At 39.8% G+C, this 18,287-nt stretch overlaps 1 protein-coding gene across 2 annotated transcripts in view; it reads right to left on the reverse strand.

The window, feature by feature from the left end:
• TRIO (trio Rho guanine nucleotide exchange factor) overlaps positions 1 to 18,287 on the reverse strand; it is a 248,601-nt gene that overhangs the window by 116,708 nt on the left and 113,606 nt on the right. For both annotated transcript variants that reach the window (XM_040548080.1, XM_040548081.1), the window contains exons 11-13: positions 16,371 to 16,562; positions 6,622 to 6,791; positions 5,531 to 5,705 (exon numbers count right to left, since the gene is read on the reverse strand). In XM_040548080.1, coding sequence (XP_040404014.1) covers positions 5,531 to 5,705; positions 6,622 to 6,791; positions 16,371 to 16,562 — 537 coding nt within the window. The remainder of the gene's footprint in view (positions 1 to 5,530; positions 5,706 to 6,621; positions 6,792 to 16,370; positions 16,563 to 18,287) is intronic.

The raw sequence follows: 18,287 nt of genomic DNA on the forward strand, positions 1-18,287 counted from the left end.
AAAAATAACACGTGTAGAATAAAAACAGAATTAAAAAGAAGGCAAAGCCAAATCATCTGTACAAAGTTTCTACAGTTTCTTGATGATTTGTTTCCATTTTGCTCACATGGCACCATAAAAACTAGACATGTCAAGCAACTATTTTAAAATTGTGGCATCAGTGACTTCATGTTCTAAAGGTGTTCTGCAAAAATTTTACTTCTAAAAAAATTTTACACTACATATTCAAGTTCTACACCATGCTGTGATGGAGACACTCAACAATCAGGACAGCAATTTACAAACTCTAATCTTAGTTGGCCAGTTCTACCTCAGAGGAAACAGGCAGAAGTTCATGTTTCAGGGGTAACACTGAAAACACAAAAGCTGATGGACAATAGGAAAAGGAAGATAAACAGAACAAGGCCCTTTAGCTACTGCTTAAAGTTTCTTTCATCTCTCTTCTATGTACTTCATACATCACACACAATCTACATATGCATTATGACTGGCTTCCCCTCTCACAAAGTCCTACACAACTCCCATTTGTTTCCCTTCTACTCGGTCCACATCCGACCTGTCTTACCACCTCTCTGCGCTCTTCATCTTCTTTTAACTGACTTGAAATATTTCACAAACTTCAAGACTTCCTGACAGCCCAGTCTGAGAAATTCCTTACTTCCAACTCTCCAACTTACTTCCCTTCTCTGCTTTCACGTACCCCATACCTGCTCCTTCCACCTCATCTTCAGGAGTTCTAAACTCCTCCTCCTAGCACATCCATGCCAGAACACACTTTTTGGAAATTTATGATGCTGTGCAACAAAGATATTAAATGAATTACCCCTTGAAATGCAAGACAGGGTAAATAACAGCGAGATTTTTTCTTATTTCCTGTGAAAATCTGTTTCTTTCAAGCTTTCTTGTCTGTAAAATGGGATTAGTTTTCTACTTTATTCTAACACCTATCAAGTTCAATGACTGTGGCATACTTTCTAAGTTCTGTTACAGAATACTTCAAACTTCATAACAAACTTCCTAGTGATGGTGTTCTTACTCTTCACTGGAGACATCACGGTCACCATGAAGCTCATCAACATGAGCAAATTTTCCAGTAGCTCTCAGATCAGGATAACACTGTTCATTCCTTACTAAAAAGGATGTTTTGCTTCCTCAAAGCATTCATTGCATTATGAAAACTCTCCAAAATCAGAGTGCCAATCAGAGCGCCAACGTTCCTAAGTTACTCTCAAGAAACAACTGTTGTTAGACTTGGCAAAACTGAAAAACCTAAGCATTAAAGAAGGTGGAGAAACTGTCTTTCAGAACACCATCTTCTGCCGTCTTTCTAAACATCTTCAAAAAGTGGATTTGATTTAATGACGCTTACTTTTGTCACTGTTTTAAAAACAGCCAATCTACTGCTCCTCAGAACACACCCCAACAACTTACCTGTCTCACTATCAAATTGAGTGAAAATAAAACAAACTTAGAACAGGCAATTGCTGTGGTTAAGCTTCAATTTTTTATATTAATGGAATGGTTTATTTTAAGTAAATTGCAGCCACTATGTCCTCTCAGACTATTCCTACGATTCACCTGACATGAACAATGGGTAGTTTTAAGAGGTCAACACTGTTTTATCACCTCAGCCAAGAGATTTCAGTGATACTGCCTCCAAAGGACAAAAACAAAGAACAGTAAGAGTAATAACTTGTTCCTGTATTATTTTATGCAACCATGAGATTAAGATCATGGCCCACACTTCATTTAAAGTAGTCTGAAAGACTCTGTACAACTGCATGACATTCCCTGTCCCCTTTAAAAGGCCTGGAAACCAAAGATTCAAATAAATAATGCCAGCATGGTTCCACATTCATTCAAAAGCTAAGAAGCCATAGTGCACATCACCGCTGGGGTTCCTAACAACAGCAGTAGTCCTTACATTCTCTCAGCAGTAATTGCGTGGCTCACGATGATCTGTTTCAGCCATTATGAACCCACTGTGTGTTGAAGGCAGAGTTAAAAACAAAAAGAACATGTTAAGCCCTGTCTGCCCACATACTTCAGGGCTTCCCTTGGAAGTTCCTCTGCTCTACAAGTGACACTTACAGACTAGGCTCCTATTTTGTTTCTGAAGTTTTGTCAAGCCATTCAGCATTAATTACACAGAACAAAGATGAATGACTAATAGACAACTCGAGTAACTGAATTGCAAATTAATACTGCTCTCAAGAAATGGACAACCCAGCGAAAATACAGGGCAATTACCATAGCATTTGTTCAAGAAGTTCCTAGCACATAGTCTGAGCTGCCTGACATACTGTTGTATTTGTTACAACCTAGGGAGCACTGACAGGAAAGAAGGCAGGGTATAACACAGAAGAGATGCAGGCTCTTTCACACTGGATGGGAAAGAAAGAAAAAAAAAAAACCCACAGGTCTCTTCTCAGAAGGGTGTAACCAGCATTCCTCGCAGCAACTGAATGCTAACCTGGACCTGGAAAATCGTATGTACTAGGGAGAAAGAAAAAGGGAGAATAGGAAAGGGAGGAGAGTTTGGTCTCTGTGATCCAGCACTTTGCATCTTTGCCTTTTCAGCTGGATGACTTCACAGGCATCTTGTAAGTATTGTCCAAAAATATAGCAGAGATAAAGCTGTGGGCTGAAAAGTGTGCAGTATGCTTTCTGTGGAGCCCTGACATAGGCTTAGAGGTATTTAAGTCATGGATAAGTGAAAAATGCACACAGATGACAGACAATTTACACATACCAAACCACACACGTATTGGCTGCATTCATTGCCACCAGTGCTACCTTGCTACTGATCAGGTCCATACACAGCTTCCTTATGCTACAAATACTTGTTCACTCTAACATGAGACTCTTCATATACCTTATTTTGCTCCTTCCTGCCTTTAGTTAATAAAGGCATTCACAACGGAGCCCTTCAAGTACCTCATGGCCAACGGCATTTAAAAGCTTACCAAGGATAGAGAAGGCTAAGTCAATGTGCTAAGACCAAGGGGCAAAATGGAGACAGTGCTGCAGTTACACCAGTATCAGAAGAACACAAGGATCTGAAAAGTTGCAGGATAAAAAGACAGTGACTAAAAGAAAGAGCATTTAACTACTGAAGGGAAGGAAAGGGACACAAAGAGGATGACTAACCCTGGCAGCAAATCTCCCCACTGTCCACAGGAGCACGGCTGCCTGGTATGAACCTGCAATGCCTACGTGAGCCCTTTGTTCCATTTTAGCGTGTGCTATTTTGCAAGTGCTAAGACAAGCTAGAGACACTACTCGCCTCAAAGAAAAACATTTCTCACAGGATGCTCCCCTGAATGAACTACCCCTACAACCAAGTCTTAAATCACCGGGCAAAGGAGGATGTCAAAACAAAGCCTGCGAGTTCGTAGCTGGTGTCTGGCTCCTCCTCACTATCATGTTACTTCAGCTCGGCTTCTGCTTTCACATGGCTGACCTGGAACCAGTCCCTGCTTTTTCTTCCCGGAAGTTTCCAAACAGATGTCTGCCTTCAGGGAGAGGGAAAAGAGAAGCACGCTTTGCTGAGGAAGCAGAGACAGCAAAGCAATCAACAATTTGCTGAAGATGCTCTGCAGCCAGGGTCATCACAGCCCAATTTCTTCCTAGGAGGGCTTCTCGGCAATCCTAAATAAGTACTATTTTTGTTTACAAGCCATATAAACAAAACATACCAACTCTTTTAACACAGTAACTGGTGCTTAACTTTATGTTGTATGAGCCAAATTGTAAAGCTTGCCAAGTGTCAGCTTCAGAAAAAGCAAACCCCGTGAAGTTAGAATATGCAGCTTTCCAGTGCAAAATCCCACGGACGTCACCAAACAATATACACAGAAGTACTACTGTCTACATGATGTCATCCTGCACTGAAGGACTAAAACACATCTGCACACAGGGATTCTGCAACTGGCTCTCTGGTATTATACAGTTCTGGTTTAGGTAACCTACAGCAGAGAGCAGTCACCTTAACAACTTCACTGAGACCTTGAACCTAATTCATTCTTTAATTTTCTTAGCATGCCTTTGCCCCCTGCAGCTGCCATTTCCTTGACACAACTGTTCTGAGAACATCGTGCAGACCCCATCGAGCACTGAAGATCAGTTCTGCGCTGATTGTAAAGCTGCTGACAGTGCTATAAAGGGGGATACCTTTCAAGTTCCTCCACACGTACCAGTCATCCAATTAATCATTGTGATCACAATTCTGACAAGCCTTTCCCTTGCATACTCAAGACAGCTACCCTCACATAATCTAAATAGCAAAGTCCCTGCAGGCTAGTTTCACCTCCTCAATGTGAACACCAAAATAGAGAAGCTTCTTAGTCTTCCTTTACAGTAGTTATTATTACTGTGGAGCATACAGTCTCACTTCCTCTGTGGGCACAAATCAAGGAACTGTGTCTGCCTGTGCCTGCACTGCACATGACAATTTGCTTAACTAAACCAGAATCTAGCAACGATATCTAATCCTGGTTTTAAGAAAAAAACTTGGAAGCTATAACTTCTGGTGATTGACTCTTTATCCTTACACCATCCACATCTAACAGTTGTGGCTTTTACTTATGTAAACGGGAAGAGATCAAGTTAGCAACTCCTGCAGCATTATAGCTCCTGGTTTCCTGAGTCTCAAGGTAAGCTATTATATAGTCGAACAGGATCATGTACCAACAGATAACCACAAACTTTCTGAAGCACCAACTCAGTTTTAGTCACTGTGTACAGTGTTCCTGGTTTTACAGAAGTTGTATGATCAACTTAGCTGAAACTTTACAATGCAATTCTATTAACATAAGCTCCATGTGAAGTTTTGTGTCTGTCTGCATGCACATCCCTGCACATGAACAGAACCTTTCCAATTAGCACAGCTGCAACCCTCCTCCAAAATCTGTACAATTTAAAAACCACCTGAAGTTTTGCAGGGGTGTAGCACTACAACTACTTTTTTGTTATTTTCGGAGATGGAAAAACATCTCATTTGAGAGAGAAAGAGAGACGAGGAGGGAGGGAGAGAAGGAGATTGCAAACAACATTCCCAAAGGTTAAAACAGAATTCCAAGCACCATTTACAGTTGCCAACTGAAAAAAGGCTGCTGATTTGGAAAAGAAAGAGATGAGGGATGTTACTACAAAGCAACAGTTTAGATGTTTTATATGAAGCCATCTTGCAAATCTTGTAATTCACATTAAGTGTAAGCATACTAGTTATATCAAGGCAGCTTGATATTTGAACCACATTTGCCAGATTAAGTGAACGGCACATTATGATTTCACACGACAAGACACATGACACTTGCTTAAATGCACACTGGGAAGCAATCAGAGTGGGAATTAACGTCAGTGAGCTCTGCTCTCTTCTGAGACTTTCATATACAAGACTAAAGTCTTATTTCAGGTGATAACTATCAGTCACTTGAGCCACATGCCAACGCGACCACACGACCATCTCAGCATAAATGTTCCTCCACAACGAGAAAAGTGCTGTACAACTCCAAGAGCAGACACTCACATCTATTGCATCTCTTTCAAATATGCGGAGCTGCAGAAACAGCTCAAGCTTGATCTTGCGTTCTTGAAACAGCTCCTCCATCTGAGATTGGGCCTCATCCAGCTGCTGCAGAACTGTCTCTATGTGGTTGATCGAGCTGTTATGGGGGGTCTTGTTACTAGAAATGGCTGAATCCCTATTCAAAGCAGAAGGGGTGGGGAGGAATAGAGAGGGGAGATTGTTATTGAAGAAAGAAAATCACACAATTTGGATGCTATACATGACCACGAAATGCAAGACTTCCTTAGAAAAGGTTAGTACCAGTCTTATTACTTGAAAGCTAAGTCCGTACATTCTGTTTATAAAAATCCAAATTCTGTTTTAGTACTTGAAAAAGCATTAAAAAATTAGACGACTTTCAATTTTGACTAATTCAACACCTAAGGACATTCTGTTTACAGGAAGAACAAAATTTAAAACCAGAGAGAAACCCTTTTTTGTGAAAAGGAAGTGGCATATGATAACTATTTACTTCATAGGATCTTCCTGGCAGTGAAAAATCATTATAATATATTAAAAAAAAAACAACACACAAATATTTCACTGTAGTATAAAAAACGATGCAAATTCAGATATGATAATATGAAGTCCTGTGGCAAATAGGACATGTATCAGTGTATAGGGGCCCTAAATTTATTTAGATTATTAATGAATTAAACGGACTGCAAACTGATGGTCTTCACTATGAAAACATTACATATCTGACTGCAAAACAATTTCAAACATCTCTTTATGAAAAGTCTGCTACTCAGAACTCAAAATACTGTGGAGTCCGGCGTGTCAGACTACAAAGGCATACAACTGCTCCTATTACAAAGGTAGCTTATGTAAACAAAGTCTCCACTTTATGAAGGTAGTGTTTATAAGCTGAGCTTCCTGTAAACAGAGGGTTAGAGACCATCAGTACAGCATGAAACATAACTAGTCTTAATATTTACAAATTTTATTTATAGGTCATAACTTGTAGTCGTTATCTGTACTCTCAAAATAGAAAGAGCCTTGCAGAATATCAGAGGTATGCCAGAATAGATTTAAATAAAAACTTGTTTTACCTTAGTTGTTGTATGAGATCTTCGCCTTCTTTTATGACGTTGACTGTAACCTGCAGAGTGGTCTGTTGCTGTTGACCAAAACGTTTAATCAGGTCTTGGACAGCCTCCACAGACTCAGCATAGACATCATCAAGCAGTTCTTTCTGCAGCTCCTCAAGCCATGTCCACAGCTAAAGGAGGAAAAAAAATAAAAAAAGCAACAAATGTAAGCACCAGGATCAGGCAGTCACTATTCCAAATCAATCTGCTCGGACAAGAGAAAATAGATTGGTGTGGGGTGAGAAGGAGAAACAGGATTTGTTTCTCTTCATTGAAAAATCCCGTCTTCAATTTAATAAAAATGAGCCTTTGTTTCAAATAAGGTTTTCGTGTCTTGGAAATACCAGGAAAGCTTTCTCTGTGTTGCTAAGTCACCCTTTCTTTCCTATTTTCCTTCTACAGTACTGAGTGTATCCGACTGAGCAGCAGAGAGTTCATAGCGAGAATCCCATCTGCAGCTCTGCGAGAGAGTCGCGGGGAGGGAAATGCTATGGTAACACTCCCTGAGAGAAGGAAGGAAGGAAGGAAGGAAGGGAGATGTATTGTAGCCACCATCAAATTTACACTGCCAGGCTGACACATGCACACAGATAACATGACACTTTTCAGTGGCCTTCAGAAAAAGGAAAAAGAAAAGGGCATTTCAGAAAACAATATACTGAGAGATACCAGATGTGAAAAGTTATTTTTCTACCATGATCTCTACAGCTGTGGTGCTTACCCTGTTGCTTTCATTATCATGCTATTACAACAAAAAACTTCACAAGTAATTACACCAACATTTTTCTTGGCTTTTTTTTTTTCTTACATATGCACGTAACCCTGTTCAGAATTGCCCACACATTGCAGTTTATGGAAAAATCCCTAGGAATATGCCAGCTAGATATCATTACCGGTCGCTTGAATCCTACTGTGTTCTTTCCACAATTTTATGAGGCAAGCTGTTGCATCCTAAGCTCTGTGTGGAAATTATTCACCAACAAACCAACTACTGTGCAAATGATAAAAACACTGCTTGAAGAGAGGGAGCATGCCTGTGTCCGCTACAACACTCTTGTGAGCTCTTAGAGCACAATGAAACAGCTATTCTCACAGGAAGCATCCAAATCAGGCCCTCCCCTTTGTTTTATCACCACATCTCAAACTCTGTGACTTCCAAGAACAAGGATTAAAGTCTACTTTCTATCCTGAAAAGACAACTTTTTTTCTGATTGACAATATTAAGATCTTTTGTCTACATTTTAATTTAATAAATATTTTAGAGATATAAATAGGCTTCATTAACCTTGAATCTAATTAAGAGATTAACACAGTTAAAGTCAGTAAGCAATCAAAATGGCTTAGCTTCAAAGACAGTAGAACAAATGCTTTATTTCTTTGCTTAACATTTTCTACAGAAATACCCATTTTATGCTGTTGTCTGTACAATATTCTGACCATAACGGTTTATTAACTCCCAATGGAGTTACAATAAAATAGAAAATTCAGTGAAGGATTCTGAGTTTTGATTAATAAGTTCCATTACAACTTTATTTTAAAACCAAATGCTAGGCTTTTGTTTTTGTTTTGTTTCCTTTAATATCTTAGAGCCTTACACACCTCTATTTCAGTTTTGAGTGACCCAAATTCTAGGCTATGCTTTCACAAATCAGGAAAAATTAATGATACTTAACCAAACTCTTTTCCCCGAATTTACTAAGAAGAAACACCCAACAAACAGTAACAACAACAACAAACAGAACTGCCTATTCATCCACACTGCTTCAAAGACAGTGCCTGTCACACATTTGAATGCAACTCTGTAGTCATAAACACCACAAGCTCAAGTCACAGCAGTCTCTCTTAATAAAAGAGCACGAATCAATGGAACTTACCAAGTGCATCAAAAGCCCTAGTCAACATTCATTCCAGCAGCACAACTCAATGCAAGATCCAAAACAAATATTTTTTCAAATGCATATTTAGAAATGTAAATTTCACATCAAGGCAAACGAAACTTAAGAGAAAGAAGCCTGATAGTACAACCCACAAACTTTACTCAGATTTCGATGGCCAGAAGACATGCTTTTATTCCTGTCCTAGTTTATAAGCTTTGTCTAAATTATAGAAATAGGATGCAGCGTTAGAGATCTTTCAAATGAGCTGGTGTGCACACAGTTCCTGCAACTTGCAACTGTGCAAATATACACTGCAGAAAGCATAACACTTTGCTGTTGACTACAAATGGAACGCATCTGGTGCTAGCTAGAAGAGCTTTACCTCATGCTTACTGCACTGCCTATAAAAGGCCCAATTTTCAGAGACTTATCACAGACAAAGCGGAATTAAAGCCATTTTGGGTCTCCTGGACTATATCCAGCTTGCCCCATGGCTCCCTTACAAGCACCTGCGCTGCAGCTCATGGGAGGTCTAAGATCCACTTCATGTTTTTCCACTACGTCTTTTGCAGCTGAGCCTTGGGTCACATCCGTACAGGGGACACCTCACCTCTGGGATTGCTGTTCTTCACAAATGCTTCAGCCATTCCTGTGCCTGGCAGGAGAAGACCTGATAGGGTCAACAAAACTTACAAGTGTTGGACTGGTGATGTACTGTGCCTGGGAACACTTCCCTGAAAGCTCACCCTGGGTACCGTAGACAAAGCCAGCACAGAACAAGCAGACTTTTTGCTCTGCGTAGTCGGCCCAAAGCATCACCACCTACCTGGAGCAGAAAGACACGGCTGCTAGCACAACAAAGTGTCATTCTGGCTGGCGTGCTGCCTGGTTGCCAGGAACAGAGAACCAGTTTCTTGCTGCAGAATCAGCACAGCATGACTGTAAACATGGTATCTTGACCCCACGGTGCCAAGGAGCTCAGAAATACACTGCATTTGCCTAGTTCATTAGTCGAATCACCCGCTGCTTGGGCAGGAAAAGCATTTTACAAATGTGCAGAAAGAGTGTGATAGTAATTAGCATGCAATACTTGTCTAGCTGTGATTCATAAATTGTTCTACTTTCAACAGTATAAGCCATTTCTAAAGCGACTGAAGAGCTTTGTGACACTTCCATAGGAAAAAAAATGTTCTAATACATTACCAGGTAAGCTTTTTACACTTTTCCACTATGTAAGTTTCTGACAAATAGTTTCCCCTCAAAATAATCTTGATCTGATGCAGTCTATATGCAAAAGGTAGAATTAAGCCACCACAGGTGAACAGAACTGTCAGGTTATCAAAGCTGAATATAAATGTGTGCAATTTATTGAGAGTTTAATTCACAATATCTGGCAACAGTGTGCTGGCTTGTATAGTGCTTTAAAACCAGCATGAGCACAGGGAATACTGCAAATTACATAAATTACCTTGTTTTCAGATAGGAAACTAAGGATGAAGACAGTACAAAATTGTAAAGTCAAAGGAAGACAAACAGTTTACTGTGGGGAAAGAACAGATACTGGAGCTTATCCATACATGTTCAGAAGTGCAGAACTACAGATTTTATACTGCAATGATGCTCTGTGACAACGCATTATTCCATCAAATAGTGAAAGCAACAAGAATCTGATGGGAAAAAAAAATCATCATTGAAAAAACACTAACTTTCTCCCAATGTGAATTTCTGAGCAACATCTTACTGTGTTTTTCTATTCATTGTAAAAGAAAAGCCAAGAAGTCCCCAAACAAACCATTAGGTCCTGTGACCTCAATAAGAACTTTATCCAGTGGCAATACAGCTTTTATGTACAGTGAGAAAACCGTATAAATAACTAAATCCAGGCACAGAATAAGGCTCTTCTGCTCTTTTCATCTGCTCTCCACATCTTATCAGAATTAAAATTGGAGAGGGAAATCAAATTCTGAATCCCTGACAGGCAAATGTTTCACCCAGCACATTTTTTCTTGATCTAAATATAGCACAGACTAAGAAACATCTGCTTGAACGAGCCTGCATCCTGTGCTACCTCTTTCCTAAGTTCTTGGGAGCATGCCATTAGTCACTGAGATGGTATTATTTTAATTGTCTGCAACATCCTGGAAGTTTCAATGTTTCCATCATGGGCCTCCATCCATTTAAGTCCCATCCCTGCAATCCCCTGAAAGACTGAAGCGAAATAAGACCTTACAGGATTTTGCTGAATATAATCAGAGAACAATTATTTGTGAGTACATATGTTCCCAAGTTCACAGTTATTTTATTAAGCAAAGCATCTGCCACTTTTACTATTTTCGAATCAGATAATTTACTTGGTTTTTCATTTTTATAATAGCTTTTGGATATGCAGTCAGTCTTTTCAGTAGGCTAAGCCAAAAAAAAGGCGCACAGTTTCTGCATTTAAAAACTGTCAATTCCTCATTTTGCCTCTGCCCCCAGCACAGTGTTGCAGCCTGTGTATTACCACAGGCGGTTTTTTAAGGAGCTGGTATTTGTACTGTGCCAAACGTTGCCATAATATTCCCTAGCATATATGTCTGGGCACGGGAGTCTGACGTCTGCCTGAAAGCTTTGGCCTTCAGGACATGCAGTTGGCAAAAATTGCATCTTAAGAACAAAAAAGTTAAGATGTTAAAGCCTCAGTAGGCTGTCTTCCGAGGATCTTTCGGTGACACTTAAGATACTGAATACACAGGTATTTCTTGAAAATTAGATTTAATTATATTTAAAAGCTTCAAATATCCCCATCTGTTCTACAGTTATAATCATGTATATATTTTAATATATATATATATTCCAATTCATATATATACATATTGCAATTCAGAATAAGTTCGCCCTTGAAGCAACACCAAGTTTCTTACATCTCCCTAAAATTACATTAACTACCAGCATCCTGTCACCAGTTGTCCCATTACTTAACTGAACAAGAAAAAAAAAGCCCATACCATAGCTTTAGAGGTCTATTTCTGCTTCACTTTTCCAAAGCACTTAGTACTATTTCAATAACACCTGGACTGCAACCCATAAACTTGGTCCATTTTTTTCAAGCCAAAGTAGCAATCAGCATTGAAAAACTTGAGAGAGGCAATTTGTGCTGGGTCCCATCAAACCAATAAAGCATAATACACTCTAATGTACTGCTGCTGAATGTTTCTCTCTTATTTCAGACTTAGAAATTGTCCTGCTCAACTTTAAAATCCAAGAATACCAGCATATCAACATAGCCACCAGAGACTGCACTTCCCATATTTTGCCAGACCAGCTGCCTGGGAAAGGAATGCTCCAGTTCCTAGCACAGGAGAGAGCAGCTTTCCTTTGACTTTAAGCTGTAGACCACCAGCACAGAAGAACCAAGTCCTCGGGAGTGACAGAACAGCAGGTCTGTCACCTCAAGGTGCACCCCAGGATGAAATGAATGAAAGCCCATGCTGGCAGACATCCTTCTATATCGGATAAGGCAAAGGAGCGCATATTTCTGGCACTGAGTCAAGAGAAAGTGATACCGTACCAACGTGCTTTTTTGAATCAAATACACACACTCCATAGCTAGATGTGAGTCAGTCAGCAGCATTATCGTCAGAGCAAGGCCTCCTCAGCTTTCCCATGCACTGGCACCTTCAAAATGATGGCACCTTCCTTCAGCAGCTTGCACTGACTACCATTTCACCAGTTTTGTTCAGGAACCATGGGTTTCTGTATTTGAAATCTCTGCCAATTCCACTTCCCTTGTCTTTGTTTCAGTCCCAGTATATTCTGGTGTAAAGTTTAGTTTGAGTAAGATGAAAAAAAAAAAGAAAAGATAAATCTTCTAGTAACACCATTAAACATATTGTGTATACATAGAAAGTGCTGTGAGCTATTTTATAATCAACTTGTCAAAACATACACAAAGGTTATATGCAAAAGTCAACAGGCTCTTAAGAGATCATTTTCCTCCATGAGCATTCAGCCCTTATCTATATTCCCACACTTCACTCTAGTTAGGAAAATATCTGTTGCTCTACTTTGGCACTACTACAAACACCTGGTTTGGCCATAATTTCAGTCTTCCCACTCATAGATGTTGAGGGAGCTGAGAGAGAGAGAGAGAGAGAGGCAGAGAATGGAACAATTTCAATTCACACCAAAATTCTGTTCAATTCTATCTGGTGGCAGATTTCACAACAAAGACTACTGTGGGCTTTTGCTCTCATGTTTTGCACACAAGCTTTTATGATAACCATTTATTTAGGAAATGTATCTTCTACCTGTGGGATTTTTCTCACATATCTCATTTGACCATGCCCTTCCCCATATTATTAAACACCGAAGTGGCAAAGGCCAGAAGAGATTCACTGTCTAGCAATGGTGAACAGTTTTGGGTGATCAGCTGCATCCCCAGGCTGGGAACCTGGACACAGTAAGTTCAATGCAATGACTCTGATGGGGATATTTATGGTCCCCCACACTTCTAAAGCTCACCAGTGGACATCTTTAACTTCAGCGCTTCACTTCCTGAAAAATTTGGCTTAGACTGAAATTTCTCACTGTTTGAATGGGAACTAAAAGTCAGTACTCACAATTTTACAAACTTAAATCTAAAAATAGCGTAGCAGTATGGAATCAATGTACATATAAGAAATAACAGATTTGCTTGGATCGCCAATAAGCAAAATGGGTAATGGTGAGAGCATTACATAACATCACATTTCTGCCTTCCCTGAATACATCCTTTTTTGCCCCATTGAGAAATGTGGCCTACTGAGGTTTCTTCACGAGGCGTCTGAGAACTTCTACGCTGTTTTCTGATGTTTCTAAGCCACAGAGAACTTTACCAGCTTGTAATAACCTGGCCACAGAACTTCTGGAAACGTTAAACAGAGCCAGCACTTCCAAAGGGCATCATAACAGGCTGCTGTGCACATATTACACAGCTGCTTTGTGCAAAGGTATAGCAAAAGTCTGTTACTTCTAGGATGTGTCAAATGGATCTATTGCGTTTGTGGCAATCGGGCTGCTTCTGAAAGCAGAAACGGGCTTAATAAGTGAGAACAAAGCAACAGAACTGAGCAGACACAGCAGGGCTGATGCTTCCCAGGGAAACTGGGAAAAGTTGCAGGCAAATTCTGTGTAAAGTATAAAGGTTACACAAAGAAACGGGGGGGAGGAGTACTGGAATGCTCTTATCCAGATGAGGAACATTCATTCAGTGTGAAGTATTTCCGGGGAAAAGAATGAAATACAACAAAACATCCTACTTCAACAGTCAAGATATTGGATGTCTTTTGGAGCCGGACTTCAAAGCCTCTAAAACAGCCAACTGCTCTGAGTACCAGCTTTTTTCGGCTTTGTGGTTCTGTCCAAACTGTCACACACAAACAGGGTTTTTATTCTTCGTGCCCATTCTGTAGTTGAGGAAAACACAAAGACAACACTCACAAAGCACAAAATTCACCCTGAATACTTGAAGAGCAAAACGCTTTTTCTTTTTTAAAGCAACTGCAATGTCTTTGTACAGTTCAACAAACAGCATCTCATCCTACTACTTGAACTCCTCCCTTTGCCAGTTAAACACACGCATTAATTTCATAACTCAGCTATCCAGCAGAAAGGTTACATTCTTACAGGTATGCACTAATTTATGCAGCGACTTCCCACATCCTGTGGGAGAAATGCAATTCTCCTGCCAACAAAGCATGGATGACTTTCAGGTTCAGGGCATTTTTATCTTCCATCTGCTTTGTGATGCCTTCTCAGCACTCCACATGCGTGTTTGATAACAAACAACGTGCTCTTGAAAACAAAACAGAATACAGAAAGCACAGGACATCTCTGAGCTCGCTGTTTCTCTGCACATTAACCAAAGGGCTTGTCTACTAAATACGAACTGCCAGACTCGCTGTCCTCTGTATTTTTAAGTAGGATGCAAATAAATAAGATAGTCTTGCTTACGTAAATAAATACTCTTTTTAATTTTCCCTGCTTTATTAAGTATAGAGGTCAGCCACACAACCATAAATAAATATATAAACAAACAAATAAACAAACATTTAGACATCAACTACAGTGCCTTTCCCCAAAGTCCAGGCTTCAAAGAGGCTGCCATAGTAACAGCTGTGTGCGCTTACAGGGTCACAATAACATCCATTTTTAAGAAGAAATAAATCAAGATGCAGAGTATCTTTTTTCAATAAAACATTATTATCTAGGGGAGCAGTGGCAACATGCCAGCACATCTGGATCGGCCTCCCAGAATTTCTCTACAGTGACTCACAGATCAGTCTGATTTTTTCATTTTTTTTTAAAAGGACCTTCTCGCAACTCCTTTTATAGTCTTCATCTTTCATCACTACAATCAACTGCGTCCATTGAAATACTGTTTAAGCTGCTTTTCTTGATGTTCAGAAAAACAGGTAATGAAGACATCTACAGAAACACCGAGCATGTCTCAGCAGCTGATTGCTCCTGTGCTTCACAACAGGTAATGGAACAGCACTAAGTGCTTGAGAAAAATGAAGCAAAAAGTTCATTAGAATAGTTTCAGAATAGTTTAAGATTCAGCATTTACGTTTTGTTTAAACAAGCAGAGTCCTGGGAGTGTACCACCGAGAAACCATCTAACACAAAACTGATGGGGGAGCTACGTCCTCATATCTAAAGCTAAAATGTAATTCAATCCTGACCTTCTTCAAAGAGCAACTGCCTTGTGCATTTGTTTCAAGTGCAAAGCAGATGATTCACATACAAAAATCTCCCATTTAAGAAACTGATTTGAACACTACACTTTCCCACTGACCAGACCATTTCTTTACGTACGGTGAAGGGGAGAAACACATATACACTGACATGCCGTGATCCACAAGCCTTTCATATTTCACCTAATTTGAGCCGCAAAAAGATTTAACCTAACAGAAAACAAATCTACAATTGTCAAGATTTGCCACAGCCTATAACCAAGAACCCTTACTGAAGTCTTTATTCTAGCTCTACCTTATTCTACTGTCTCCCATGAGCTTGTAAATACACCTGGTCTGTGTCCTGAATCAGATGAGAAAAACTGATCCGGCTAAAAATTAAGTGTCTTTGCCTGATATTTTTTTCCTGATTTATCAGTTCCCTAGTCTAGCTCACTACGGAACTACAATAACATTTACATCAATTATCATAAGTAAAGATTTTTTTTTTATGGTTTATGATTAATGATTTATTTTAAACAGGTTTGCTGCTGAATGCTAACTTACCAACTCATTATGTAATATCTGGCATCAAAGGTAATAGAACCTTTGAAGGAGACTAAAACATGAGGCAAACCATTGTCAATATCAGATAAACTCTAGGTTGTGAAGAACTGTCAATGTAAATGAGTAAAATGCTATGTCTAAAACTGAAAGAAAAAGCCTCTCTGAGCAGCAGGGTTGCCTTAACTAGCCATTCACTGCAGTCTCCTGAACTGTGCCAGTCTAACCATGTGCCCGACAACTCAGTTGCTGGATAAAAAAAACAAGTGCCCAGCAGTCCCAACTCTGCAATGCTAACCTTCAGCTGTATCAGTCTGCTGATCTGCCCCTTTCCCCTTCCCCACGACTGAACAAGCAAGTACACCTGGACAACAGAGAAGGTGAAAGCTGCTTATGGAAAACAGTAATGATAATAACAAAAATAAAAAAGAACCACACCAAAAAACAACCCGGAACTGATTGTGCAATAGGGGGTTCATTACTTCACATGACAAAGTTTTACCAATGAAAGTAACCTTGAATAATAATGATTCTAAGTCTTAAAGATATGACCGTGACTTATCAGCGGTTTTACCTCTTTAACATGAGTGTGAAAGGACACAGACATGTCCAGCAGGATCTTGCGTTGCTCCACACGCCTAACAAAATCCTGTATCCTGTCTTCGAGCTGATGAGCAGCTTGATATATTTCCTCTGGATCACACTCTCCCGTCTGAGCAAGCTGTTCGGCTGCTTCTAGAAGTTTATCTGCGTTGGTATATGTGTTCTGCAGAGAAATAAGTTAGTTTCACAGGATTAAATCAAAGAAAACTCAGTCATTATGCTTTGAAAGCCACTGCACAAATGAAAATCAAAGAGCAAAAAGACCCTTGGAATGCATTTTTCTTTCTTATTTTTTTAAGGTAGTAGAATATGATCTTACTAAAGATTTTATTGTATTTCTAGATACTTTTTCATTTAACTGTTGAATTCATTTCTTAGCTCCTTATTTATATACATTCAAAAGTCTCCTTGAGCCATAACTTAGAAGACTACTTATTCTTCCTTGGTATTAGTATTTCACATTCACAACAAGAATAAATATCGATCTAAATGTCTAATAACTTGTAAACTGTCCTGTTTCAACACTGGAAAAAATCACAACAGTAGTGACCAGAAGACTTTTCAAAAGTGTATTATCAGAGGTGAGAAAGTCCTAGCTGCTGACAGAGACACTTGGAATCAAATTGATACATCCAGCAGAAAGGTGGAGAGTGACCATGCACAGAAACAGAGAAATATCTCTTCATCCTTACAGAAATGAGGTATCCAAAATTCATGTCAGCTGGGTCACCATTTGTGAAAGCAGCAACAAAGTAAGATTTAGAAGTAGGCTACGGCTGAGTGTTGGAGTGGAATATTGTCCCAATATGTCATAGGATTAACTAAAGCTGATCAGTCAGTCACAGCAGAAAACAGAATGGGAGAAATCTGCTATCTGATGTGCTGAGCGTGCTATGGTCCAGAGAAGGGAGAGAGAGAGATTTAACAACTCTTAAAGCTTAGAACTTGCAGCCTGCATCCTTATGATTCTCATTAACTCAAAATAGGACTGGTTCCAAATGTGCTATAATTTGGGCATGCTCTTTTCTGAGCCTAACCTTGGGTTTTCACGCATTAGAATGGTTCTCAGAATGGACTCATCAAGAAAGCACAGAAGGATGTTAAACTCTGGTGAATACAGGTTAAAGTCAAACCTACAGTAAAGAGGCTTTGCTGATGTCACCACATGAGGTCTTCTGACAAGGCTGTACTACAGAGTATGTAAAAAAATGTTGCCAATATAAACTGCACATTTCTCTTTTCCTTTCTGCCCTCCCTCATCGTCTTCTCTCAACTCAATTTGCTTGCAAGGATGCATTAAGCCTACGTAAATGTTTTTTCTTTGCCATAAATATTGTATCACACCTCTAATTAATATTATAATATTCAGAAAATTTAAATCCAAACCTGGCCCTTAAACTTAACTAAGAGGCAGAAAACCAGAGTTCTCCTCCAGGGTCTCAAACAAGTTGCATAAAGCAAGCCCAGGACGGATTACATGACTCAGTGCAGCCTTCACATATCTGGGGGGAGTTCCCCCTTCATTTATGGTATCTACGTAAGGAATTCCATCCATGCTGCTTCTGGATTTTGACTATGTGCACCTTAGTCCTTCCTTAACCTTCAGCTTTTAATTGCACCGAGAGGCAGAGAACTCCTCCCCAGTTTCCCTGGGAAAGCCTGCAGAGACAAAGGCAAACCCACCCTTTTCAGAGTGGAGCATATTGCTCAACACTCCAGAGCTGCAGCTCAGGCCGTGCTGGCCCAGAACGCGCTCTGATCTGTGCTCTGGTGTTCTGTGCTCCCCAGTCACAGACTACACGTGTTCCAGGGGCAAGGCTGAAGGTCCTCAAGGCACTCCTCAACAACAAATACTTCATCAACTCAGAGAGCCACACCCAGCTACAGA

The sequence above is a fragment of the Cygnus olor genome, chromosome 2, assembly GCF_009769625.2.
Source record: "Cygnus olor isolate bCygOlo1 chromosome 2, bCygOlo1.pri.v2, whole genome shotgun sequence".
Classification (NCBI taxonomy): domain Eukaryota; kingdom Metazoa; phylum Chordata; class Aves; order Anseriformes; family Anatidae; genus Cygnus; species Cygnus olor.